At 42.3% G+C, this 26977-nt stretch overlaps 1 protein-coding gene across 1 annotated transcript in view; it reads right to left on the bottom strand.

Moving 5' to 3' along the window:
- CLOCK (clock circadian regulator) overlaps positions 1 to 26977 on the bottom strand; it is a 2173159-nt gene that overhangs the window by 1191777 nt on the left and 954405 nt on the right. Inside the window, exon 8 of the mRNA XM_044062477.1 lies at positions 1324 to 1415. Within this exon, the coding sequence (XP_043918412.1) occupies positions 1324 to 1415 (92 nt within the window). The remainder of the gene's footprint in view (positions 1 to 1323; positions 1416 to 26977) is intronic.

Raw genomic sequence — 26977 nt, forward strand, 5'->3', positions numbered from 1 at the left:
GGTAGTAGTAGTCACAAACTGCACTGCATTTATTGAAATCAGTATAAAACTAATACTGCATTTTTGTTTGGGGGGGGAGGTTGTAGTGTGTTTAAGAGTAACAAGTTGGCTGCAATTTCTTTCACTTTCCATCACACTCACCAGAATTACATACAAGTGGCTATCTTTGGTGGTCTGGAAACAGCAGGATGTGTAGGAAAGCAGCTGCTCATTGATACAGTGGTACATGGAAGGTGGCTGCCTTTTGGGGTTAAGAGAAGGAAGACATGCTGTGTGTATGTATGTGTACAGATATATATGTTTGGCACCGCCCAATTGAAAGATATGGCTGTTGTCATTTGTGCCTTGGCTTAACACCAGAATAATACACAAGATGTAACTATTTGGTAGAGGGGGGACAGGCAGGCACTGTTCCCAAATACAATTTGTATATACTCAATTTGTCTTCTCAGTTTACTATGAACATCTGTTTTATCAGACACAAATTATTTCTTCTTTGAAAGAAGAAAATAAAAATTCCAATCCTTATGTATTTTTTTGTTTATGCCATCAATGGATCAAAAGGTTGGAAAAAGCTTCTATAACCCAATGGCTACTAACTAAACTACTGATCCCACAGTTGTTACAGTATCCTCTTGGACTGTCCGGATGTGCTGAAAGCATGCAGAAAAAAAGAAAAGTTGAACAGCAAGATTAATTTTTCCCTTAACCATGCTTATTGTTCACTCTTTGGCAGAATTGTTTTAAAAAAATCTAGAAAGAACCTCCAGAGAGTCAAGAAAACTCATGGATTTTGGAAACTGCTAGGCTCCCAGACCCACAGCTTAATTCAGTCACTTCCCTCACAGGTATTACAGCGTAGTCTTGTTTTAGTGCATTCAAAGGTTGAAGAAAAAAGCTGAAGAGTAAGACAAAATATGGGATACAAGAAAGCGGAAGATTTGGACTACGGAGTGAGCACTGGGCAGTAGAAGGCACCATACAGCCCTTCATTATGGGTATTATTTTACCTAAGCCTGGCCCTGCATACAGTTTTTAGTTTTTGTTTTTTGCTCCTTATATGTCCCACCAGCTAACTACAGTGTCCATATTGTGCCCCATCAAAAAAAAAAAGGAATCTGGAGGCTCCACTGTAATCAACGAATCCTAAATGTTATTCACTGAACACAATGCATATTCTCTTTATGCACTAACAAGTGTACTGAATACTTGAAAATGCCTACAAGGCAGCTAATATGCACAACATGATGCAGTCAGAAATGAAAGCATTTAGTCTTATACAGTATACATGTATTAAGTAAAAAAAAAAAAAAACAGCAGTACCTCTAGCATTAGCTGGGTAAACTCTTCATTGCTAAGGAATGTTGGCTTCCAGTCCTGTCGTATTTCACTTGCATCTGACTGTGCCGTGATTTCTAGGGAAAAAAGAAGCTAATTGCTTTAAACAGCAACAATACATTTACATAACAAAAAATCATTTTCAAAATAGAATAGTGACCATAGTGGCACGGGCAGCAAGTAAAACATTTTTCAGATGACTGCAGTAGTCAGTGTTTCAGGGATCAAATTCTCCTTCCAATCATAAAATTATGCAAGCATACTTCATTAACTGTAAAATTACATAAACCCCAGTGTAATCAGCATTCTTAAATACATTATGGAATTCCTAGTAAGGCCTCAACAGCACCTGACAACACTAGACCATCCCAGTACTGTTGGTGACCAAAGTGCGAACACAATAAAACATTACTTACTTATTAGTTTTTTACACATGTTTGCCTTACTTCTCTGGGCAGGAATGAGAAACATAATCTGCAGTCAGCAAACAGCTTAATTAAAATAAAATGCAACATGAAACAAGCACTGATATTGTACTGTGAAATACATACTGCTGTGAGCATACAGGTTCATAGGTGTCTACTAGGCTAATGGCCCTGGAACCTTTACAAGCCTAGCCCATAGTATTACCCTGGCATCGTGCCACCCGACCTTAGTTCCCAGTGCCTCTGTCAAGTAGAGCCACTAGAGAGATCCCCGGGGTGAATTTTCTATTTCCCATCCACTCATCAAGATTTCTCTTGAAGAGTGCCAGTGAGGCGCTCCGCTTGACATGTATGGGAAGTCTATTCCATAGCATGGGCCAGTCTGTGGGTTATGAACCTGTTCCTCCAGCTTGTTCTGTTGTTTGTGGTAATGAGGATGAGGTCTCTGGAGCATGTAGTGCGGAGGGATTGGGATTTCTTTAGATGTAGCATTTCTAACAGAGCTGGGTCAGACATGGCTTTGTAAGTCAAGCAGAGATCGCCTCTAAGTAAGCGATATGAGACACAGAATAGTTGGAGTTTTCTGTGTCTGTCCATTTAGGACATGTGTTTAAGGCCTAAGATCCTCTTTGTGAGATATTTTTGTGGCCTCTCCAGTTGTTGTAGGTGTCTAGTGATGTACATGCCAAATGGGGCATTGTTCTCGATGATTGGCCTAATGAGGGAAGAGTAGAGGGAGACACTGACCTCTTTCTTCCTGGATGCTAAACCCTTAGTAATGAGATGTGCCACACAGAAGGACTTTCTGACCACAGTGGCAATGTGGTGGTCAAAAGAGAGGTTGCTGTCAACCTGTGTTCCCAGATCTCTTATGATGCCTTCTGTGTTCAGTGAACTACCATCGATGTGGTAATTCATGGGAACTGGGTTTTTTCCAAAGGGGATGACGACACATTTTTTGGCATTGAGCTTAAGGCCATGATTCTGACACCAGTCATTGGTCTCAGTGAAGCCTTTCTGTAGGATGTCAACATCACTTGGGGAGTTAATTATGGCTCCCAACTTGCAATCATCTGCGAACTTTGTCAGCCAGAGTCCCTTCATGTTGGCCTGGGCTTCAGAGAAGTAGATACCAAACAGGAGAGGACCCAGGACCGAACCCTGTGGGACTCCACACATGACTGGTCGACAGTCTGACTTGGAGTCAGCTACTTTCACACAGTGGGTTCTATCTGTGAGCCAATTTGCAATCCACCTAGTGATATAGGGAATGCAAATAGTTGGTATGAATACCATAGCTTAGTGAGTTTTTCTATGATTCCTGAGTGGGGAATGGCATCAAAGGCCTTGGCCAGATCAAGGTAGGATGTATAAACCACCTTGCCTTCATCCACAGCTCTGGTGACTGACTCAAAGAAGTCGACCAGGTTAAGCAGGCATGATCTACCCTTCACAAAACCAAACTGTGTGGGATCCAGAATTTGGAGGTTCCCTATACCTTTGTTTATTAGGTCCATGATGATGCATTCCATAGTTTTGCATATCGGACTTCTCAGGCTAATGGGGTGATAGTTCCCAGGGTCTGTAGTCGCTCCAACTTTGTGGAGAGGGATGACTGTAGCAGTGCGCCATTCGGTAGGGACAAAGCCTGAGGTGAGGCTGTGACTGAACAGGGCACACAGGTGAGGTGCCAGTTCACTCTGTAGTACATGTAGAACACAGCTAGGGATATTGTCAGGTCCCATAGAAGCTGTATTCTTGGCCTTGGACAGTGCTGTTTTAACCTGTGCAGCAGTAATACTGGGTCCCTGGCAATCTACTGATATTGTGATTGGTCCTTTGTTGGGGGAGAGAGAGGTAAAGTTGGCACTGAATCTGTCAGCCAGTATATTGGCAATATCTGTTGGCTCAGTATAGGAGGTGCCATTGTGCAACAGCTCAGAGCAAATCTGGATATTGCCGTGGAGATTCTTTACATAACTATAGAAGGCCTTGTAGTTGTCTTTACTATCTGCTACAATTCTGTTTTCATAGCTAGCTTTAGAGGATTTGACGAGGAATCTCAACTTTTTGTTGAGGGTGGATAAGGGAGTTTTTCCAGTCTTAAGACTTTACCTTATTTCTCATCAGTTTGCTCCTCCTGCTGTAGTTTGTTTATGGCAGGGGACCACCAGATTGGCTTCCTTTTTTTGGAGGAGAGTATCTTGGTTCTATTGGGTATGGCGAGATCCATGTATTTGTGTACGTGTTCATGCAGGGCATTAGTGTATGATTCAGCGGTCATGCAGCTGTTCTCCAATTGCATGGGTGTTGTGAAGTTAGCCACCTCTGTTTTTAGGAGCCCAACCTTAGCTTTGGAGAAGTTTTTCATGGTGGTGACCTTTGCAGGGGGGGGGGTGGATTTCCAAGGTGATTAGTTTGTGGTCGGATCTAACCAGGGAGGAGTTGACTATTGGTACAGAGCAACGGTCACCCATGTTAGTAATGACCAGGTCAAGGATGTTGCTACCTCTAGTGGGTGGTCAAGGGCATTGGAATTAATGAATTCCAGGAACTGTTGGGCAAGTGTATTGGCACATGAGTAGTTTTCCCAGTTAATGGAGGGGCAGTTGAAGTCACCCAGTATGAGAGTGTTAGGTTGGACCCTAATATTCTCCAGGGTGCTTAGGAAAGTGGAGTGTGAGTTTTTGGTCATGATTGGGGACCTATAGCAGGCAACAACCTGAATCGCTGTCTTACCCAATGTTAGCTGCACCTGAAGTATCTCTGATGCGTCATGTTGGGCTACCTGTCTGGAGGTGTGCGCATCTTTTATGAATATGGAAACACCACCACAATTTGAGCTTCGGTCCAAGTTCTGGGGCCGAAAGGTATGGAATGAGTTATAGCCTGGTAGTGCAGGAGTGCTATCTGCTGCCTTGAAGCAGGTCTCTGTTACAGCACAAATGTCAATGTTCTCCACTTTAAGGAGTGCTTCGAGCGAGTGCATTTTGAGATTTAGACTTCTAGCATTGAGCAGCATGACCATCAGATTGCATTTGTTTGTAGCTGTTACGGTGGTAATTTGGTCTTTGGAAGACTGCCTAAAAAAGGCACTATAGGGGTGGCAAGAGCCATGGCCAGTATCTGGAAGCCCAAGGGTGACAGATCCAGGCCATCCCTGGCAAAGCATCTAGGTCTGTCAGTCATGTCATCCCAGGCAGACAGATATTGGATCCCCTTAGAATGATGCCAGAAACTTAGCCAATTACTGAAATCAATCAATTTCTGCTTGTACTGTGGTATTAGTCTAGGTGACGGTAGGAGGCTGCTCAGGGCTAGGGTCATATGTGCAACCCCAAATCAAAAAGTCAGATAGTGCTACAGCAAGCTACAGACCATGCAACCCAATGCACGGGTTGGGAGGGTGGCCTAATGGTTAAGGTGTTTGCCTTACAAACACAAGGTACAGGGTTTGAGTCTCTTAGTACTAATCTATGAATCTATGAATCTATGAATCTATAAGAAAATTCTGAAAAACAGCTTTCTTGAAAAATGCACTACTCCTACAATGGAAGTTCAAACTATAGTGTTTAGTGAAGATATCCACCAATAAATAAGCAGCCAAGACACAACTGTCTGCAGCAGTGATTTCCTGAAACAGGCATTATAGACATCCCTCAAAAATACCATGCCATCACTTTGGCAATGGGCCAGTTAGCTTTAGAAGACACTACAGATGACAATCCAAACAAATAACTTTTGTTTGGCAAATATACGTACTCAAAGTAGTAGATGATCTGTAAGCATACTCACCACAGTGGATAACTGTTAGGATTTCTTCTTCTGAGATCTCAGCTTTGACAAAAAATTCTTGCATTTTCTAGCACATATGTTTGATGGTACTCACATCCCCTGCCAGTGCATGTCAGAGCATCTCATGTCAGAACTAGCAGGGCACACACAGCCACCGTGCATCACTACACTGAGTATGCAAGCTTGAATGACACAAACAAGAATATAAACAATATACACTTGCTTGACTTAAAGGAGAGTCTGTCAATGGTTGTAGGTGGAAAGACCAAGCACACAGAGAGAGAAATGGGGTAGTAAGGTAATAAATAACATTGTAGAGGGTCAGAGTCTTCTGACAGATTAGCTAATGCAGTGAGCAGATGCATCTGTTATAGCTAACAACAGAAGCCTTTTGTAGTGAGTAGCTGTTGGGGAAAGGAGTCAAGAAATGACCAAAGTGCTAGTGTTCAGAAAGCTATGTCATGAAGCACCAAGTAGCCAAAAAGACCATCTCATGGAATCACAATCCAAGCAATGACACTGGCTACAATTTAAAATGATGACTGTAGTGTTGTGGTACAAATGTCAGTAATAAGCACATTTCTGAAACAGGTACTGGAAGCAGCTACAGCTCTGCAGAAGTGAGCTTTTGACTGAACTGGCTATAGAGTATTTCACTGTACAATGGCAGAAAATGTTGCAGATAAGAATTCATTTGGAAAAGGTTTGCTCAACTTTCCTTAATAGAGTAAGGAAGACCAAAAGTCAGCCTGCCCTTGTGAAGTTATGCAACCATCTTCCAGTAAAACCTGAGCTTCAAATGCACATGAAAAGTATACTGGGTGGCTTTCTCATCCCCCCTCCATTCTGCCTTCAGAAATAAAGCAAGGAGTTGACTGGGCTGATTAAGTTAAAAAAAAAAAAACGTCTTTCTGGAGCCAATGTGGGTTATCCCTAAGGAACACATGAGCCTTGTGAGACAGCAAATATGGTTTCCAACACAATGAAGCCTGCAAGTGCCAATATCCTAAGGATGGAGGTAAAAGGCACCAATATCATGTTCTGTGAAACAAACCCTGGTTCTATTAAAACAACATAGACAGAGAGGAGTAGGTTAAACCTATCAATCAAGGAGTTCTTGATGGCAAAGTCCAAGAACATCTCAGAGTGCAGTCAATGATAAAGAATGACTAGAGATTTTGGTGCTGAAGAGCAAGCCAGAAAAGATAGGATCTAGAGGTTGGTGCCTCATTATCTTCCGTGGGGGTGGGGGTTCTGCCACAGTGTGGCACTCTCTAGTGGAAACTAAAACGTGATGCTATGGTTACCTGTCTGCCTTTTACTCCCAAGCATGAGGGTGGGGCTGCAGCAGATGGCTCAAGACCACATGTTCAAATGCAAGGGGAGCATAGTGTGATGCACATAAGGCTTCACTGTGTGCTCCACTCCCACTTAGGAATGGTTTATTCCTGTCCCAGTTTTGATTCCCTTGCATTAAAAAGAAAAATGCTCTCTCCAGCAACAAGGGAAACATTCCTTTTCCCAGTTCTTTGTGGGTCAACTACAGACGGGAATGAGCAATCCTGGTTTGTTACCTTTGTTTCTAATGGACACAGGCAGGGTGATGGTTCATTATCCCAGGCACCTGCTTGTAAATGTTTCATCTCCCAAGTCCCTGCTTGCAATTATCAAGGGTACCAGAACATGTCAGAGATCTGCAATGCATGGCTAGGCAAAAAAGGTCCTTGTAGTCATTAGCCTAGTAAACACCTATGAATCTATAACAGGAGGAGCCTTTCATGGCACAGAATCATAGGAGGTTACTAGGCTAATAACCCTAGAACCCTTACAAGCCTAGCCAAGATTTACCCTTATTTCCACAATCAGCATCTATCACCTCTGTACCAGGGGGTCATAGGTGTAACCCCTGGGGTGAACATGGGCCAATGAGGTGCGCTGCTTGACATGAAACGGGAGTCTGTTCCAAAGCTGTGGTAACGTCTGGGAGAAACTCTGTCCTTCCAGCAGGTTCTATTAATGTCACATATCAGGTTAAGGCCATTAGAGCAAGTAACCAGTGTACCATTTGACCTACGGATATGCAGCATTTCCAATAAAGCAGGGTCAAAGAGCCCATTACATGCAAGGCAGAGATCACCTCTAAGTAGCCTGTATGAAACAGAATAAAGTGACAGTGACTTCAGATGATCCACATAGGACAGATGCTGAAGACCTTGAATTTTCCTTGTGAGGAACCTTTGCAGTCTCTCCAACTGCTGCAGGTGCTTAGAACGGTACATACCAAAAGGGGCACTGTACTCAATTATTGGCCAGATAAGGGAAGAGTACAGGGAGGTTATAACTTCTTTTTTTTTCTTTTTGGAGGCAATGCCCTTACTTATTGGATGAGCAATACAGAATGCCCTTCTTACCACTGCAGGGACATGGTGATCAAAGGTAAGGTTACTGTCAACCTGTGTACCGAGGTCTCTCACCACTGATTGCACACTTAGGGTGTTGTTATTGATGTGGTAGCTAGCAGGAACACCACTCTTACCGAAAGGGATGATAATACATTTTTGCATTGAGTTTAAGGCCATGACTTTGGAACCAGTCATTTGTTTGTATAAGACCCTCTTGCAGGATGTTGACATTGTTTGGAGAGTCTATGACTGTTCCCAGTTTGCAGTCATCAGCAAACTTTGTCAGCCACAGACCTTTAGTTTTAGCTTGTATTTCGGACAAATAGATTCCAAACAGCAGAGGTCCCAGGTCTGATTTCTGTGGAACACCAGTGGTTACATGTCTGCTGTTGGAGGTGGATCCCCCTATTTTGACTATATTGGTTTTATCAGTGAGCCAGTTAGTGACCCATCTAAAGATATAAGGATTGACACCTAGGGGATAGTGTCAAAAGCCTTTGTTAAGTCCAGGTAGGCTGTGTGCACAGACTTCTCCTCAACAAGGGCCTTGGTGACTGTCTCGAAGAAGTCCACCAGGTTTAACAGGCAAGATCTCCCTTTGACAAATCCAAACTGAGTAGTGTCAAATAAGTCTTTGTTGATAAGGTCCATGATGATTCTCTTCATGGCCTTGCAAATAAGGCCAGTCAGGCTAATAGGTCTATAGTTCCTGGGGTCTGTGGAAGCACCACCTTTGTGCAATGGGATAACTGTGGCCTTTTTCCATTCAGCTGGGACAAAGCCAGTGCTTAGACTATGACTGAAAAGAGTACCCAATGGTGTTGCTAATTCTTATTTGAGCCCATGCAGGACGCAGCCTGGGATGTTATCAGGTCCCATGGATGCTGTTTTTTTTTTTTTTTACCTAAGAGAGGGCATTCATGACCTGCTCTTTAGAGATACAGAGTAGAGGTCAGATGGTAGGGATGTCTTGGGGTAAATGTGGTGGGGAAGGGGGAGTGAATTTTTCACAGAACCTGTTGGCTAACAGGTTAGTAATGTCCACAGGCTGGGTGTATGTTGTATCATTAGCTATCAGTTTGGCACAAATCTGAGCCTTTCCTTTTAGGTTATGGATGTAACTAAAGAACAGCTTATGGTTGTCATTAGTTGAGGAAGCTAATTTGGATTCATAGTTATCTTTGGAGGACTTCACAAGGAGTCTTATTTGCTTGTTTAGGCTGAGGAGGGAGTGTTTCCAGTTTGGGGCTCACTCCCTTTTACATACAGAGCAAGACAGTACTGGTGAGTTGGATGGTCAAGACAAAAATGCTTAATGCTCTGTGATTCTCTCTGTTTTTAAAATCACATTTCTGGTTCACATTACACATTCTTCACACTTCCCTAGGTCCCCAAGCTAACAGAAACTACATTTACATTCTTCACCTCTGAGCAGAAACCAGAGCAATAAAGAACATTTATGCATGCTAATCCCACTACAGTGCTGCACGGACATATATGCTTGCAACCCCAGTCTCCATCTTAGCAACTTGGCATTTTGCTAGCTGGCTCTGTATAACCATGTTAGGGGGTTGTGATCTGTCATAACCGTGAATTTTCTTCCATGCTGATAAGGCTGAAGTTCTGCAGTGCCCACACTATGGCAACACATTCCTTCTCTACAACTGCATAGCATTCCTCCCTGGGTTGGAGCCTACGACTGAGATAAACCACTGGGTGCTCTTCCCCCTCTGAAGAAATCTGGCTAAGTACAGTCCCCACCCCATGATTAGAAGCATCCACCTGCACAACAAATTCTTTGCTGTAATCTGGACTGGCTAACACTTGGGGTCCTCCCAAAGCTTCTTTAAGCTTCTGGAATGCCTGCTCACATGCTGGGGTCCACACTACCTTATCTGGCCAGTTCTTCCTTCTCAAGTCGTGAGGGAAGCAGTTATGGTACTATAACTGGGGACAAACTTTCTGTAGTACCCTGCTGTCCCTAAAAATGCCCTCACCTGCTTTTTAGTAACAGGTGCAAGCCATGCCTGAATAGCTTCCGCTTTGGCAGGTTCTGGCCTTATCTTACCACTCCCCACTCCAAGTCCTAGGTAGGAGACCTTGGCCATATCCACCTGACATTTGCTCGGCTTTATTGTCAACCCTGCCCTCTGTAGTCTGCCCAGCACCTCCCTGACATGTTGAAGGTGCTCTTGCCAGGAATGGCTGTAGATGGCAATATCATCTAGGTAAGCAAGGGCAAACCCTCCTGCTCCTACTAGGATATGATCTACCAGCCTCTGGAAAGTTGCTGGGGCATTCTTCATCCCAAAGGGCATCTTTGTGAACTCATACAAACTAAAAGGAGTCACAAATGCTGACTTCTCTCTAGCACTGGGAGTCAAGGGCACCTGCCAGTAACACTTGGTAAGATCGATAGTTGTAAGATAATTAGCCCCACCCAGCTGCTCTAGGGCCTCATCTGTCCTAGGCATGGGGTAAGCATCTGACTCTGTGACTATTTAATTTCCTGCAGTCCACAGAGAACCTGGTGTTGCCATCCTTCTTTGGCACCAGCACCACTGGGGAGGCCCAGGGACTGTTGGACTCTTGAATTACCCCTAGTTCCAACTTCTCCTGTACCTCCTCCCTCAGAGTCTGTTTGACTCTCTCAGACACTCTATAAGGGGCCTGTCTTTGGGGTCCTGTATCCACCTGGTACTGCTCCAGGTGGGTGCATGAACATGTTGCCAAATTCCTGCAATACTGCTTGGATTTCTCGAACCTGGGTAGGGGATAGCTGCTGGGACATTGCTACCCCTTCCACTGAGGTGTCAGACTGAGCCTCACTGAGGAGATCAGTCACCAGATCTCCCTCGGACTCCTCCTGCAATTCACTGCAAATGCTCAGCACAAGGGCCTCCCTATCATGGTAAGGTTTCATCATGTTAACACAGTACAATTTGTGCCCCTGCCTTCTACCTAGCAGTTCCACCATGTAGTTAACATCACTTACCGTTCTTACCACCTTGTAGGGTCCCTCCCAAGCTGCTTGCAGCTTGTTGTGTCTGACAGGAATGAGAACCATTACCTGCTGCCCCACTGCATACTCTCTAGCTCGAGCATTCCTGTCATACCCCACCTTTTCCTGTTGTTGGGCTTCTGCCAGGTTCTCCTGGGCCAAGCCCATGAATTCGCTCAGCCTTGTCCTGAGGTTTAGGACATATGCCACAAGACACTCCTTGTGAGACTTGACTTGCACTCACCTTCCCACTCATCTCGAATTAAATCTAGAGGTCCCCTCATCCAATGCCCATACAGCAACTCAAAGGGTTAAAAACCTGTGGGGTCCTGGGGAACCTCTCTGTAAGCAAACAGATGGGGAAAATATTTGTCCCACTCCCTCTTAAACTGATCTGCAAATGCCCGTAGCATGGACTTGATTGTAGAGTTTAACCTCTCAACAAGACCATTAGTCTGGGGGTGGTCTTCATGTGCTTCACCCCACAGGACTTCCACAGACAAGCCAGCAGGTCTGACATGAAATTGGCACCTCTGTCAGTCAGTAATTCTTTTGGGAAACCTACCCTGATGAAAATCTCTAACAACGCATTTGCCACCTTCTCTGCCTCAATAAAGGACAAAGTCACTGCCTCAGGGTATAATGTATCATAATCCACTACCACTAGGATATACCTTTTCCCTGTGGAACTTGAGGTATTCAAAGGACCCACAATATCCATAGCTACCCTCTGAAATGGCTCCTCAATCACAGGCAAAGGCATCAAAGGAGCTCTCACATTGTCTCCTGCCTTGCCTACCTTTTGGCACTGCTCACAGGTACTGCAGTACCCTGTTAGATCTCTGGAAATTCCAGGCCAATAGAAGTTCTGCAGAATATGCCTCTTTGTACGTTTTATGCCCATATGACCTGAAAAGGGAATATCATGGGCTATGGCTAGAAGCGCCAAACAGTAGGCTGTAGGCACTACCAAATGCTGTACTCTCTCACCTTCTAGCCCTCCCTCAGGGGTCCACTCTCTGTACAGTGACCCTTTGTCCCAGTATACAGATTCCCCCTTTCCTTGAGAATCAGGTGCCTCCCTAGCTACCTGCCTCAGGCCTTGCAATTTAGGGTCTGAGAGCTGAGCCTGTCTCAACGTTCTCCTGGTAACCCTTCCCAGATCCCCTTCGACAGTTAGTCTGGCATCCTCTGACAGTGGTGCCTCACTGTCACCTGGGTACTACTACTCACCTCTACCTTTGCAGTCACTCTGTCCCAAGGGACCATCAGTATCCCCAAGCAGCTGTGGCTCACCTTCAGTCTCACTGCTACAGGGTAGCTGCACTCCCAGAAGTAACCACCTCACCAGTCCTGGCTGCAAGTATGCAGTCTGTCTGGGTCTCCCCCAGGATACCAGACCCACATGCTTGTCTCCTAGCCTGATTGCATGTAACTGCACAAACAAATGGTACTGCCTCATCCAAATCCTTCCCTATCAGGACAGCTGCAGGATGGTAGTTTGGTACTCTTGTTGCCTCAAGACAACCTACTATTGGCATTTTGTCTTTCCCACTTACTGGCTCCCTCACCTTTTGTTCCCCACCTTGCCTCCATGGACACCTGTATGCCACATGGCTCCACTGGTTGCATTCAAAACATTTAACCCTAGCTCCTGGACGTGTACCTAGACTAGTGGCTTCCCCTGCTACTGACAGATTCTATTGGGGCAGTCTGTGCTGCCCACCATGGGTTCCTTTAAACCCATGAGCAGTACTGGGGGTCCCTTTCCTGTTCAGGGCTGCCTTGCTTGCCAGGTATAGGTCTCCCTTCTTCCCCAACTCATCTGACGTAGCACATTGTCTATCAGCTAACCAGATCCTTATGTCCTCAGGCAAAGTGTTAAGGGCTTGTTCCCTCACCAAAAGGTCTGCCAGCCCTTCAAATGTGGTGACCTGACATCCACTCAACCACCTATGGAAATAAGTGCTTAGTTCAGCAACATATTCACACACACTTTCATCTGCCTTGCGTCTATGCTCACAAAACTTTTTCCTACACATTTCAGGTGATAGCTTAAAACATTCTAACAAGTGATTTTTAACAGCAGTATAATCAAAACATACGTCAGACATTTTTGACAAAACAGTTACAGCTTTACCATGGAGTTACGGGGTCAGGAACCGTACCCATAGCCTTTGGTCAACACCATACTGTTTGCATACCCTCTCAAACATATGAATTAAACTATCAAAATTATCCCCCTCTTTAAACTGCGGAAGAAATTTACTGACCTTTTGTGCTTCTGGGGTCCAGTTACTCCCTTCCCCATTACCTCCATGACTCTGGCGAAGAGTCAGCATCTCCTTCTCATGCTGCCTCTGCCTCTCCTTTTCCTCAGCTTCCAGGAGTAGCAGTTTCTCATTCTCCTCAGCCTGCAAACATCGCAGTTCCTCCTTTTCCTCACTCTCTAGACGCCTTACTCTCTCAGCTGCTTCTAGTTCCAAACGCCTGGCCTCCAACTCAAGTCTCTTTAGATTCAGATGGATTTTTAAGTCCTCTACAGAAAGGTTGAGCTGTCCATTCTCTGAGGGTATTATATCTCCACTGCCAGTCTGATTGTCCTCCTGGTTGCTGTTTTCTGATGCAGCTGTAACCAAGGCTGCAATCAGGTCTGCCTTAGTCAGGTTTCCAAGCACTAGTCCCCTAGCCTGGCACATCTCCACCAGCTGGCTCCTTGTAAGCCTTCCATACTCCTCTGCTGACATGCTGCCTGCTCACCCTGACTAACTAAGCTAACAAAAGAAATAAAACAATTGTGATCTGAACTCTGTATTCACTGTGTGGCTGATTTACAGTACAAAACACCTTCAGAGCTCACTGTACACAAGCTACAGGAATTCACTCTACCCACACCACTACAAGCCAATTAGTATTTGCCAGCCAATTAATATGTGGTGTGGATATCCCACCACTGCCAATCAATTAATATATGACACCCGTGTCCTGGCCCTGCAATCAAGGAACCTCAATCCTCACCACTAACACCACTAACACCAGTGAGGGGTGGCTCATATAGGAGGAAAGGATAATAAATACACACAGTAAAGTGCAATTTCCCTTAAGAGCACACAGAGCTCACAGTCAGTCTGGGGTTGGTCGCTGCCTTGCTCTCCAGGTCCCCAAAAAGATTCCCCACTGGCACAGCTATAGGGTCCAGATCTCAGCCTAGTGGGCAAGCTAAAACATCCAGCACCTTCTCTGTCCAACCACTACTTCGTGTCCCTACCCAAGTAGCTCACACACACACACACACACACACACACACACACACACACTTTGAAAAGAGTTTATACAACCACACAGATACTCCTGGGGAAGGCTGGCACAGGTTCTCCAGCTGTGTCCCTTTTTTCCAGACTATACGGTACTACCACCTGCCACAACCCACTAGTATTTATCAGCTACTCAAAGGCCCTTAAAAGGGTGCCCAATTATTACTGTGCAATATTATTATCCAATTGGTAGCATAGCCCAGGGCTAATGCTATTGGAGTGGCACTGTACAATTTAACTAAAGGCATGCAAGTACTATAAAGAGCTTACATTATCTCTACAAAAACAGCCACAGCTGAAAGGGTTTAAAAATATTTAATAATAAATAGTCAAAACACAAGACAATACTTTTTACTACACAGTGTTAGTCAAGAGTTCAGAGATCACACAGAAATACTTAAAATAATTCAGTAGTACAGTTCTGACTTCACAGGAAAACACAATCTAATATTTCTAGTTTCTAGCTATTTCTAAGAGAAAACAGAAGTCTAAGATAAACTTACATATAGAGCAAGACAGTGCTGATGAGTTGGATGGTCAAGACAAAAATGCTTAATGCTCTCTGACTCTCTCTGTTTTTAAAATCACATTCCTGGTTCACATTACATCATTCTTCACACTTCCCTGGGTTCCCAAGCTAACAGAAACTACATTTACATTATTCACCTCTGGGCAGAAACCAGAGCAATAAAGGACATTTATGCATGCAAATTCTGGCCATTAACTCTGGCCTTAAAACAATAGGCAGGTTGCCTCACTCTAGACTTACTGACTCCGAGTTTTAACATCAAAGGGTCACAATGTGCTTCACTTGGTCAGTAGAGTGCACTGTTAATGCATTTATTTCCAGTTCCACATGTAACACTATTTTTACTAGTTAAGACAACAAGCCTGTGGTTTACATTAATATTTACAGATGACAGAATTAATTCTATCTGGCTAGGCTGGCAGCCTTCACATATCTTCACCCAATCTTCACAATGACACCTAGTAATTTTGTGTGGTTTACTTGTTCTGTCATGGTGTTGTTGCCAGAAAAGGTAGTAAATGTTTCTGTTGGAGCTGTGTTTTGAGGTGAATATTTTTAATTTATTTATTTTTTTTGGTTTAGCAGCAGTTGCGAATTACTTAGATAATAAAAGATTGTTGTACAAGGCCTTGCAGTTAAGAGTCAGATCTGGCAGCGTAGATTAGGATCAAGTCATCATCATATTGAACTAAGATAGCATTTCTGTAGCAATGTAGAGGTCATTGATAAATATACTGACAAAAATATGGGGCCAGTTTAGATCCTTGTGGGATATCAGTAATTACTGGCAAGAAAGTGAAAGTTTTACTAGCAGATACTATATCGCAGGGAATGGTAGAAAGTCATACAAAAATCTTCCATGCCACAGAAGAAAAAACACATCCACCACTAAATCACATGCCACTAATGAAATGAGCGTAACTGGAGGGGGGGGGCCATACCAAGAGGTCACTAGACGTCAACCATCAGGTCATTAGACGTCAACCATCCAAACAAAGGATGACAAGATGATCCATATTGTGCAAAGCCTCCATCACCATGACCAAGATTTTAGTACACACTCTTAAAACACTGCAAGATCAACCAGTAGCAGTTGCACTTTGTACTGAAAGTGGTTCCCACCAAGAATGAATCCCAGCAACTCTCTGTGCAGACCCTATATATTATACTACACTTTAAAATGATTCCCTTTTGACACCCAACACAACTCATCTTTAACATAAATGACTTTCTCTTCTCATAATCACAAACTCAACAGGTACGCTTCATGTTGCTTTTGATGCATAACCATTTGTCTCAATCCTTTAGATCCAAATTTGGTTTAAAGAGCATTTTTTTCTATTTACTCTATTTGGATCTTGTTATACTTTTTAATCTGCATGCATTTTTTGTAATGTGTTTGCATCTTACTTTAATCTGTTTTACCATTATGCATTTAAATGTACTTTGTTACTGCCTGCACGACCGGGGTCATGTCAGTTCTTACCCAGTTAACAAACATAAAATTAATAAGTAATAAACTAAGTAAATAGATAAACAATGATGTTCCAAAATACATTCCAAGCTCCTGTGGAAGGGTGTGACCACCCTGACAGACACCAGCCAAACCTTGAAGATGATGGATTCAAAATTACTGGGGTCCAAAACTTGACACAGCACTCCAACTTCCTCTGGAATAAAGAAAAAAACAGGAGTAGAACCTCTTTCCCACAGAAGGGACATATACTATAGCCTCACAGGTATAGTCTCAGCCAGTTCATGAACTTCAAAGCATGGAAAGATCCTTTTAAGGAAGGTTAAGATAGAGAAAGACTCAAGGGCTTTAGGGCTTGCCAGTTTGACACCACATGTATAACTCATTGGTCCTTGGCAAAGTTCATCAAAAGGTTTCCATAAAGACCTTCAGTAACTGCTAACTATACTTTCATTTCTGAAGGTTTTGGGAAGCCTATCAGCAGCGCACTTCTCCAAAAGGAAAGAACATACAAAACAACATGCCTCAGTTCATTTAAAAGGAGGAAAGACTAAGTCATGCCACCTGGTACATATACATCCCAGACAAAAATGTCAGTGGCTCAACCAGTAGCACACTCACCTTTGGTGCTGAAAGAACAGAAGGCTGTGTGATCTATTCCCACAGCAAGTACCGGGATTAATTTTCCAATACAGACTCCACAATGCAACATAAGTGGGTGCTGTCCTCCTGCGTGTGCTGCCCTTTGGTTGAGATGTTTAACCAAGTCCTATCTGCCTGAGTTGCTGGTAGCACAGGTGGATTTAAAAGATCCCAGAGACCCTTCCAAAAAAAAAAAAAAAAAAAGAGGAGGGGGAAGTTTCCCAGTCCTCAGGCCAAATCTCCCCTAGTTGGTATGAATACCACAGCTGGTCTCTGCTGAAAAGAGGATATTTGCCTGGTGGGACTAACTCAGTCAACAAACAATGAGTCAATAAATAAAACATTTCTGCTCTAGCCAGAGCTTCAAAAGACTCAAAAGTAGAATGGGCTACATGGAAGCACAGGGATGAGTCTGCTGGCATAAAAGTCTTCTCCAGAGAACCTTGACCCTAGAGTCAACAGAGCTGTCAACTTCTTCAAAGCTTGGTCCACAAAGAATAACTAAACAGCAAGAGAAAGAGATGAGGCCTAAACTAGCAGAGGGAAAGACATTACTGTCTATCTTGTATGGCATTAAAGTACAACAATGATGCAATGGCATTAAAGTACAACAATGATGCAATCTCAAAGACGTACTGCGAAGAAGTTTGCTCTATGATGCTTAGTGAAGCAATTATTCCATTCTGAAAGGGGTCTGTTGAGGGTTCAAGCTTTTTAAAGAACAGAAAGACCAAAACATTATCTTTAGAAAGGGGATGACCCATGAATCTTGATCTTTCTTCTCCAAATATTAGTGCAGCCTTATTTTCAGATTAAGCAACAACAATTCCAAGAAAAACTCATAAGCTTAATTCTGTCTCCAAAGGAGGGACCACCTACATATTAACTATAAGGAAGGGTTTAAATATCTTTACCTGTCCTTGGAGTACAGTTATTGAGCCCTGACAGTGACCCAGGCATCCAGGACTTCAATTAACCACCTGATTAGCATAGTAGCCAAGTAGGTAGAGAGGAGTTAAGGGGTAAGATCAGCTCATCTCTCTCCCAGGGTGGGTGGGGGGACAGTTGTGTGCACTTACAGACACATTATGCACACATGATTTTAATGGTGGAGACCAGGGAAACTACTGCCATGTGGAAAGGGCATAGCTGCTTGGAAGGAATACACCTTGCAAAGTGAGATGATGCCTTCAGTGGATAAGCCATTACATATCCCTCACTGATGCCCAGACAGGTGTGTGCAGAAAACTCGACTCTCGGTGGGGGGTGGGGGTACTACTCTTGGTATGTGGGGAAGGCAAGGCTTTTTGGAGGGAACAAACCTCGTAAAATGAGAGGATGTCTTCAGCAGATGGCCAACTGCACATTCCCGGTCAATGTTGCAATGGGGTATATGTGAAGATTGCTCACCCCTCTGGAGGGGGGTGCAGACTTGGGGGCACATTGGTCAAGGTTCCACCTTCTCCACTGTATCAGTAAGGTCAGCCAAAACAAACGTGTGAGAATCAGATGCCATACCAGCCTCTGTCAGGATCACAATAGCAGGTGCCTCAAATGCAGCTGAACATATCTGTTGGTTCTTGCAAAATCTCAATGGATGTATATACAAGTCCGACTGAGCAGACAAAGTTTTTGGCCTAGGCCATTTGAATTTCTTTTTTGGAATGAGCAGGGCACAGAACTGGTAGTTTAGGTGTGGAACTTAAGGCACTGTGTCTCTAGATAAGTATTTTGAGAGGAAAGCTGTGCATGTAGGATTTTATGTACAAATGATTGATAAATATTGCAGTTTTTAAACTCATGCTCTGCAACAAGGCAAAAAAAAAAACACTGGAAGTGGAGATCCTTATAAGGAATCTGCCTACCACAAGTGCACTTTCCCCTCTTAGCTGACAGCTAACAGTTTAAGTCATAAAAAAGCAAAGAAAAAAAAACAAAGGAGGTTACCTAACATGGCACTTATCTGAGCACATGAATTCACAAAAGTTACCAACAACCATGCGTAAAACCTCAACAGGTGCGATACCTGTATTCTGACTGGCAGCGAGAGTCTGAGGTTTTCATGTTCTTACGTCTGTTTATGTACTCTTATACATACGTTGAATGTATGGCTCTGTGCAAGTTTCTATCTTTGTTACCCCGGCCAAACATCCAGGTCACTTGGGGAGATACATCAACAGTTTGGAATATTGCAGCAGACAATCTCTCCTTCATGATGTCTGCAGCTGAGATGCATAAGTACTTTCAAGTAAATAAAGCACCAAATGCAAAATGGAAAAAAGTATAAAAACAGTGTTTTCCATTACGTTCAAAACTCATAACCACAAGGAAGTACCACAACTAATGATGAAGATTCTTGTAAAAAATCATTAAATTTACTACAAAAGTAATAAAATAATACAAATGACCACAAGAAAACATACATACTTTGATTAAAAAAAGCAAACCACTTGTCCTGGCAGCAAAGCCCTCCATGGAGTTTCAAAATATCAAAGAACACATAGTATACAAAGACAATCAATTTAAAAAAAAAAAACAACCAATAACAATAAGAGAGAAAAAAACAATAAAAATAAGAAATAAAGTTAACTGTTTTTGATAGCCTTCCAGAGCACAAACACTTTTAGTACTATGACTCAGGCAACCACAGAAAGGGTTGTAACTAAACTTAGACAGCCTTTAACAAAGAAGATAAACAAAGATCCTGTACAGGTACTAGAAATATTTTGGAAATTTTATGAAATTCTGTATAAAGCAGAGAAATATGGAAATCAAGAAAAGGTACAAATGGAAATATTTATGGAAGAATTAAATATATCAAGGTTAGAAGTAGATGAGGCTCAATTACTTAAAGAACAAATACGGACTCCGTACAAACAAACCGTCAGTCTTTATTACACCATTAAATCCACCAGATTGAGCGCTTTCATCTGCCCTAAGCAGATTTCATCAGAATACTTGATATACAGTGCCTCACAGTTTTATACTATTCCTAATTATATAATTATTCAATAATTAACAAATTAAATCAATCATTCAATAAAATTACACACACAATAATTAAATTTGATGACTTGTCTGGACCAAATTTAACCCTTTGGTATGTTGCTGTTTCCTTTCTCAAATCCTCTTATTAAAGTGCTACTGTGCATATTAATAACCATAAAATATATGTTTATATTATAATATAATACTGTTGCTACATAAATTATTTATTATATTGTGTTGGATAAAATGCATATTATCAATACAATACATTTTACTAAAATTAAACTTAAACTAAATTAAATTGAAATAATCAACCTCATGTATATTTCTTATAACTAAACCTTATCAATATATCAATATCAAGGCTATATTGATTGATAAAGCTGCTTCAGTTTAAACTTGTTCCCTCAATATATAATATTTAACATAAGATATAATGTTCAACATTTTAGTAATAATTATTTATTAATGTATTGATTTATTGACAACTGTCTTTATAATATTAGTATACCATATTTGTAAATATGTATATTAATAAGTTATATTTCTCTCAATTTGATGTTTAAAGTGTACTTTCTTTTGTTATTTAATTCTAGTAAATGTTTTAATATTTTAACACATATATATATTTCCCACTTGTTTATATATAACATATATTATGCATCTTTAACAAATGTATGTATATATATTTTTACAACATTTATATAATAATTTTATAATATGTATATATATATAATTTTGTATATTTTAATATTTCTACACTTTCTTCCATTCATTTTTATTTAATATGCTAAATTTTAAAAATTTTAAATATTTATTTTCATCTAACCCCTCATATTGCTATACATCCATTTTTTAGCAATACAATTCACATAGTAGCACAGTTACCTAAGGTTTAGTTATAAGAAATATACATGAGGTTGATTATTTCAATTTAATTTAGTTTAAGTTTAATTTTAGTAAAATGTATTGTATTGATAATATGCATTTTATCCAACACAATATAATAAATAATTTGTGTAGCAACAGTATTATATTATAATATAAACATATATTTTATGGTTATTAATATGCACAGTAGCACTTTAATAAGAGGATTTGAGAAAGGAAACAGCAACATACCAAAGGGTTAAATTTGGTCCAGACAAGTCATCAAATTTAATTATTATGTGTGTAATTTTATTGAATGATTGATTTAATTTGTTAATTATTGAATAATTATATAATTAGGAATAGTATAAAACTGTGAGGCACTGTATATCAAGTATTCTGATGAAATCTGCTTAGGGCAGATGAAAGTGCTCAATCTGGTGGATTTAATGGTGTAATAAAGACTGACGGTTTGTTTGTACGGAGTCTGTATTTGTTCTTGGTTGCAGTTTCGTCTATTTTATACTCAATTACTTAAAGGACAGGAGGAGATGAGATACAAATAGTGATATATAACCAATCTACAGGGAAGTCCCCAGGAATAGATGATATTTCCTGAGGATGTTTGGAAGTTAGGAGAGAGAAACTAATAAAGATCTGAAAGGTTTTGTTTAACAGTATTTTAAAAGGAGGAGGAGAAGCACCACCATCCTGTTGGCTGTAATACCTACCTACCTAAAGATGGCAAACACCCATCAGATCCAGCTTCATTATAGGCCCATTATAATCATGGTTTAGAATTGAAAAGTGTGTACGTCTACAATGGCTAAAAGAATGGCAAAGGTGTTGTCAAAAATGATAGATATGGACTGATGTGGTTTTGTAGAGGGGAAGTAAACATTTGACAACATCAACAGAACGATGATGCAGAGGGAAGCAGAATGTAAGAAAATACCACTGCTGTTGGTGGGCCTTGGTGCAGAGAAAGCATTCGACAGAGTAAGCTGGGATTTGGGGCAATGGAAGCATTTGCATTCCCTGATAAAATTATAAGGTTGATTAAGAGGATATATTAGGGATTGGAGGCAAAAATTAAAGTGGGTAGGTTCCTCTCTGATATGTTCTGTTTGAGCAGAAGAGCCAAGAAGGGGTATCCTCTTTCCCTTTTGTAACATTCATTATATTTAGAACCACTGACAAAGAAAATAAAGGACTCAGAAATTCAAAGATATAATTGGTATGCTAGTCAAGAAAAGCTGGCTATGTTTGCAGATAATATTATTTTACACCAGATAAAACCAGAAAAGAACATTTTAGTGCTATGGAACATTTTATGGCAATTTCATATCTTTTTGGGATATAACATTAATGAAGATAAAACAAAGGCAATAGCTGTAAACTATGTACCCATGCACAAATTGGTTCGGCAATACCCATATTTATGGCGACATGAGAAGAAGTACTTAGGAGTATAGATTAACACGGATACAGTTTTGGCAGCTAAGGATAAGTGGGAAGAGACAAAAGATAATACAAAAGCTGAGACACTGGAAGCTCTGCTTCATGGATATAGGTAGCAAATTGTTTTTAGTCCCTTTAGCTTTATACACAGGTCATGCATATTTTTTATCAGCCAAAGTTGTGGATAGCAATTAATAAGAAGTTATGTACTTACCATAACGTTCCATGTTAGTTGTCTTCATCTCGCCTTCTTTCTTGCTGGATGGGTTCGGAGCAGATCCTTGGCTCCGACTCGGCCTTTTACTAAAGGTCAAGAGCTATTTACCGGCTCGAGGCCTCCCCTTATCCCACAATGCTAGGCGTCAGATATCCAGATCTCGTTTGGTAGAGCTAACACCATGGAAAAAAACATCTGTTCCCACCACAAGGTTTACCTACAGTGCTACAAACAGAGGAGGACGTAACCTAAAAAAAAGTCAACCATAGGAAGAAGGCCTCAAAAGGGATTCTTCTCGGTCCTAACCAGGCTAGGGGGATGGAGGGTGGGATGCAAGAAAGAAGGCGAGATGAAGACAACTAATATGGAACGTTATGGTAGGTACATAACTTCTTAATGTTAAGTTTTCTATCTCGCCTTCATTCTTGCTGGATGGGACAGCGTTCCTAGCACCTTACGCCTGGGTAGCTCATCGAAACAAACTCTTGAGCACAGTGGAACCAAAATCAGCTCAACTCCTGGAGGCCATATCCAACTTGTAATGCGAAATGAAGGTATGAGGAGTGGCCCATGTGGCTGCAGCACAAATAGATTCCATTGGAAGTCTAACCTGATAAGCTACCGACGTAGCCATGCTCTGGTGGAATGAGCTTTTGGTTTTGTAGGGAGTTCTTTATGTCTCAGTTGGTAGATCAAGGTAATAATAGAGACCAGCCACCTGGACAAGGTTACCTTAGAAACTGGCAGGCCCTGCTTGCCCTCAGCATAGGACAGGAAGAGTTGATCTGATTTTCTTGTCTGTTTGGTCCTATCCAAATAAAAACGTAATTGCCTGTGAACGTCCAAATAGTGTAACTTTTGTTCAACTCTGTTTGAATAATTAGGAAAAAGGACAGGAAGATCAATAGCCTGATTGAGATTTGTCTCTGAGGGTATTTTGCGTAAAAAGGAAGGATTAGTCCTGAGTGAAACTCTATCTTTGTGAAAAATAAGACAAGGAGGACGAATACAAAGGGCTTGAAGTTCCGATACTCTTCTGGCTGAGGTGATGGCTACTAAGAAGAGAGTCTTCCAGGAGAGTAACTTTAAGGAACAAGAAGACGCAGGTTCAAAAGGAGGGAAAATCAATGAAGTTAATATCAAGTTCAAATCCCACGGGGGGGGGGGGGATCTTTAACCGGGGGTCTAAGTAAAATAGTCCCCTTAAGAAAGGCCTTACAAAGTTTGTGGGACATGATACTGGACTCTGATAGGCCAAAGTGAAAATTTGCGATAGCAGCCAATTGGACCCTAATGGTGGCAGACGAGGAACCTGCTCGAAAAAGTTCCGCCAAAAAATCTAAAACATTATGGACAGGGGCTGTAAAGCGGTCTATATTTCTAGCCTCTGCCAAGAAAGAAAAATGTTTCCACTTACTAGCATAAGTCTTCCTAGTAGAAGATTTGTGCGAAGAAAGTATGATTTCACGCACTGGCTGAGAAATATGTGGAAGCCTGGCTAAGGTTGGAAGTGGAGCAACCAAGCTGTGAGGTTGAGAGAGTGAAAGGATTGGTGCAGCCCGCCTGACTGATGGATCAAGAGGTCTGGCACTGGGTCCAGATTCCAGGGCTGCTCCAGCAGGTGACGATGCAGGAATGGGAACCAAATTTGTCGAGGCCAGTAAGGAGCAATGGGGATCATCCTGGATCCCAAAGTGGTCGCGTTCTGAATCAGTTTTGGAATTAAGGGAAAAGGAGGGAATGCATAGAGAAGACCCCGGGGGCCAATCGTGAACTAGAGCGTCTCTGGGGGAATGGCCTGGGAGGGGGAAGAGAGTGAAGAAGTCGCTGCACTTGCTGTTCAGAGGGGTTGCAAAAAGGTCGCAGCAAGGTTGACCCCATCTGCGGAAAAGTTTGTCCACTACTAACTAATTGAGAGACCACTCATGAGACATAAGGATTGCTCTGCTTAGCCTGTCCGCTATGACGTTGGACTTCCCGGGGATGTACGTTGCTATCAGAAACCGTTGAGAAGAGATCGCCCACTGCCAGAGTCTGAGTGCTTCTCGACATAAAGGATAGGACCTGGTTCCACCCTGCTTGTTGATGTACCACACTACCGACATATTGTCCGTCTGAACTGCAATAGTCCCGGTAGGTAGAGAGTCCTGAAGAGCTTGCAACGCTAAAAGTACCACTCTCATCTCCAACACGTTTATGTGCAAATGGTACTCTAGGGGTTGCCAAGTGCCCTGGACAGTCCTGCCCTGAAAATGCCCCCCCCCCCCACCCGATCAGGGAGGCATCCGTTGTCACCGTGGCAACCGGAGAAGGAAGGACAAACGGTCTGCCCTGAAAAACTTGAGGGGAGACCATCCACCAAGAAAGGTGGTCTTTGTATGATTGGGTGATTATTATGTTGTGAGACATCGGAAGCTGTAGAAAGGACCATTGGGTAAAAAGCATCCATTGAAGAATCCGCATGTGAAAACATGCCAGGGGAAGTAATGCGATTGCTGCTGCCATGAGATCCAAGGTTTTCAGTACAAATCTGGCCTGAATTCTCTTGCACTGTAGTAACGTTTGAACATGTAGGCAAATGTCTAATACTCTTTCTAATGGAAGTTTTGCTGACAGTTCTTTTGTATTTAATATGGCGCCTATAAAGGTTATAGATTGACAAGGCGACAACGCAGACTTTTAGAAGTTTATAGAGATACCTAGCTCGGAGCAAGTTTGGATGGTATAATCCCTGGCTCGGATTAGCTGATGCCTGGTGGAAGCAGTTAGGAGCCAGTCGTCTAGATATGGAAACACCTGGAATCCTCGCCATCTCACGTGAGCCATAACCACTGCCATGCATTTGGTGAACACCCTGGGGGCTGTGGTGAGACCAAAGGGCAGGGCTCTGAATTGATAGTGACTGGCTCCCAGCCGGAAGCGGAGAAACCTCCTGGAGCGTCTGTTCATTCTGATATGGTAGTACACATCCTGAAGGTCTATGGAGCACATCCAAATGTCCAGACCCAAAAAGGGTAGACTGGACTGAAACGTGACCATCCGGAACTTCGTTCTTTGAACAGATTTGTTTAACCTGCTGAGATCCAAAATGGGTCTCCAGTCCCCTGTTTTCTTTGGTACCAAAAAGAACTTGGAGTAAATCCCGGATCCTTGCTGGTCTGCTGGGACTGGCTGGATGGCTATTTTTTCTAGCAGTTTTGAAATTTCTAGTACTGCTTGTTCCCTTAGACCAGGTGGAACATCTGGAAGGGACCTGTTTGTCTGCACGGGGGTGTGGACAAAGGGGATTTTGTAACCCTCGGATATGATAGACTGTACCCATTTGTCTTGTGTGAGGAGTTGCCAGGCTTCTGGGTACAGTGACAATCTTCCCCCGACTGCCTCCGAGGGTGGACAGTCGGGCAGCCCTTCAGGGGTGCTGAAAGGGTTTGTCAGAGAAAGATTCACTGCTACCCTGATTTTGCGGACCCCCTCTGCCCCTCGGGTGGAGGTAAACTCGCCACGTTACGAAGTGTGACTGTCTGTCAGAGACATCTTCTGACAGCACGAGTCACACTTCTTGAAACCTGAAACCTTGGTATCTTTAGACATGATAAAAGAGATACCAAGGGAAGTTTAACTAGTGCTTAAAACACCATACACAGACACACACACACACTAGAACTAACAGTAACAATACCACTATAACTACAACAGTTATCACTAACAAAAAATTAACATCAAAAAGTATGCACATATATATATATATATATATATATATATATATATATATAATACAATATAAACTATAAAGAGACAGGCCTAACCACTACCCTAAAGGGTGGGGAGGGGGGGGGAACAAAACTCTGTAACAACAGAAAAGGAGATCCTAAGTGGGGTCTAAAGGGGCTACACGATCTAATAAAATTAATAGAGAAGAATATCTAAATATAACAACACTGACAGTAAAACAGCAGTAAAAGAATTATACGACCTGGAGCCCGTAAAAAACGCAACCTCGTAGCTGAAGTGGCAAAAGAGATCTGGGTACCTGATGCCTAGCATTGTGGGATAAGGGGAGGCCTCGAGCCGGTAAATAGCTCTCGAGCCTTAGTAAAAGGCCGAGTCGGAGCCGAGGATCGGCTCCAAACCCATCCAGCAAGAATGAAGGCGAGATAGACAACTTAACATTAAAGAGTTAAAGGATTTTATCTGGGAGGGGAAGACGGCAAGAGTCAAGTAGGAAAACCTGATCCTTCCAATAGAACAAGGTGGTTTGTTATTAGCTAATTTGAATGGGTATTTCAGAGCTACACAGTTAAAGCTCCTACACAGCAAAAGCAGAAAGCTATACTTCAAAGTGTTAAGGGATGATGATGAAACAGGGGGGGAGCTCAAGAAACAAGGAGAGACTGGGATTTTTGATGCAGATCCTTATATATAAAGTAGCAGATTCTAAGAACTAAGCTAACACAAGAATGGAGAAAGACGATTCTGCCAATAAGGATGACTACAACTGGGAATACAGACAATAAACAAGAG

The sequence above is a fragment of the Protopterus annectens genome, chromosome 2.part1 (assembly GCF_019279795.1).
Source record: "Protopterus annectens isolate FY-2018-M chromosome 2.part1, PAN1.0, whole genome shotgun sequence".
Lineage (NCBI taxonomy): Eukaryota > Metazoa > Chordata > Ceratodontiformes > Protopteridae > Protopterus > Protopterus annectens.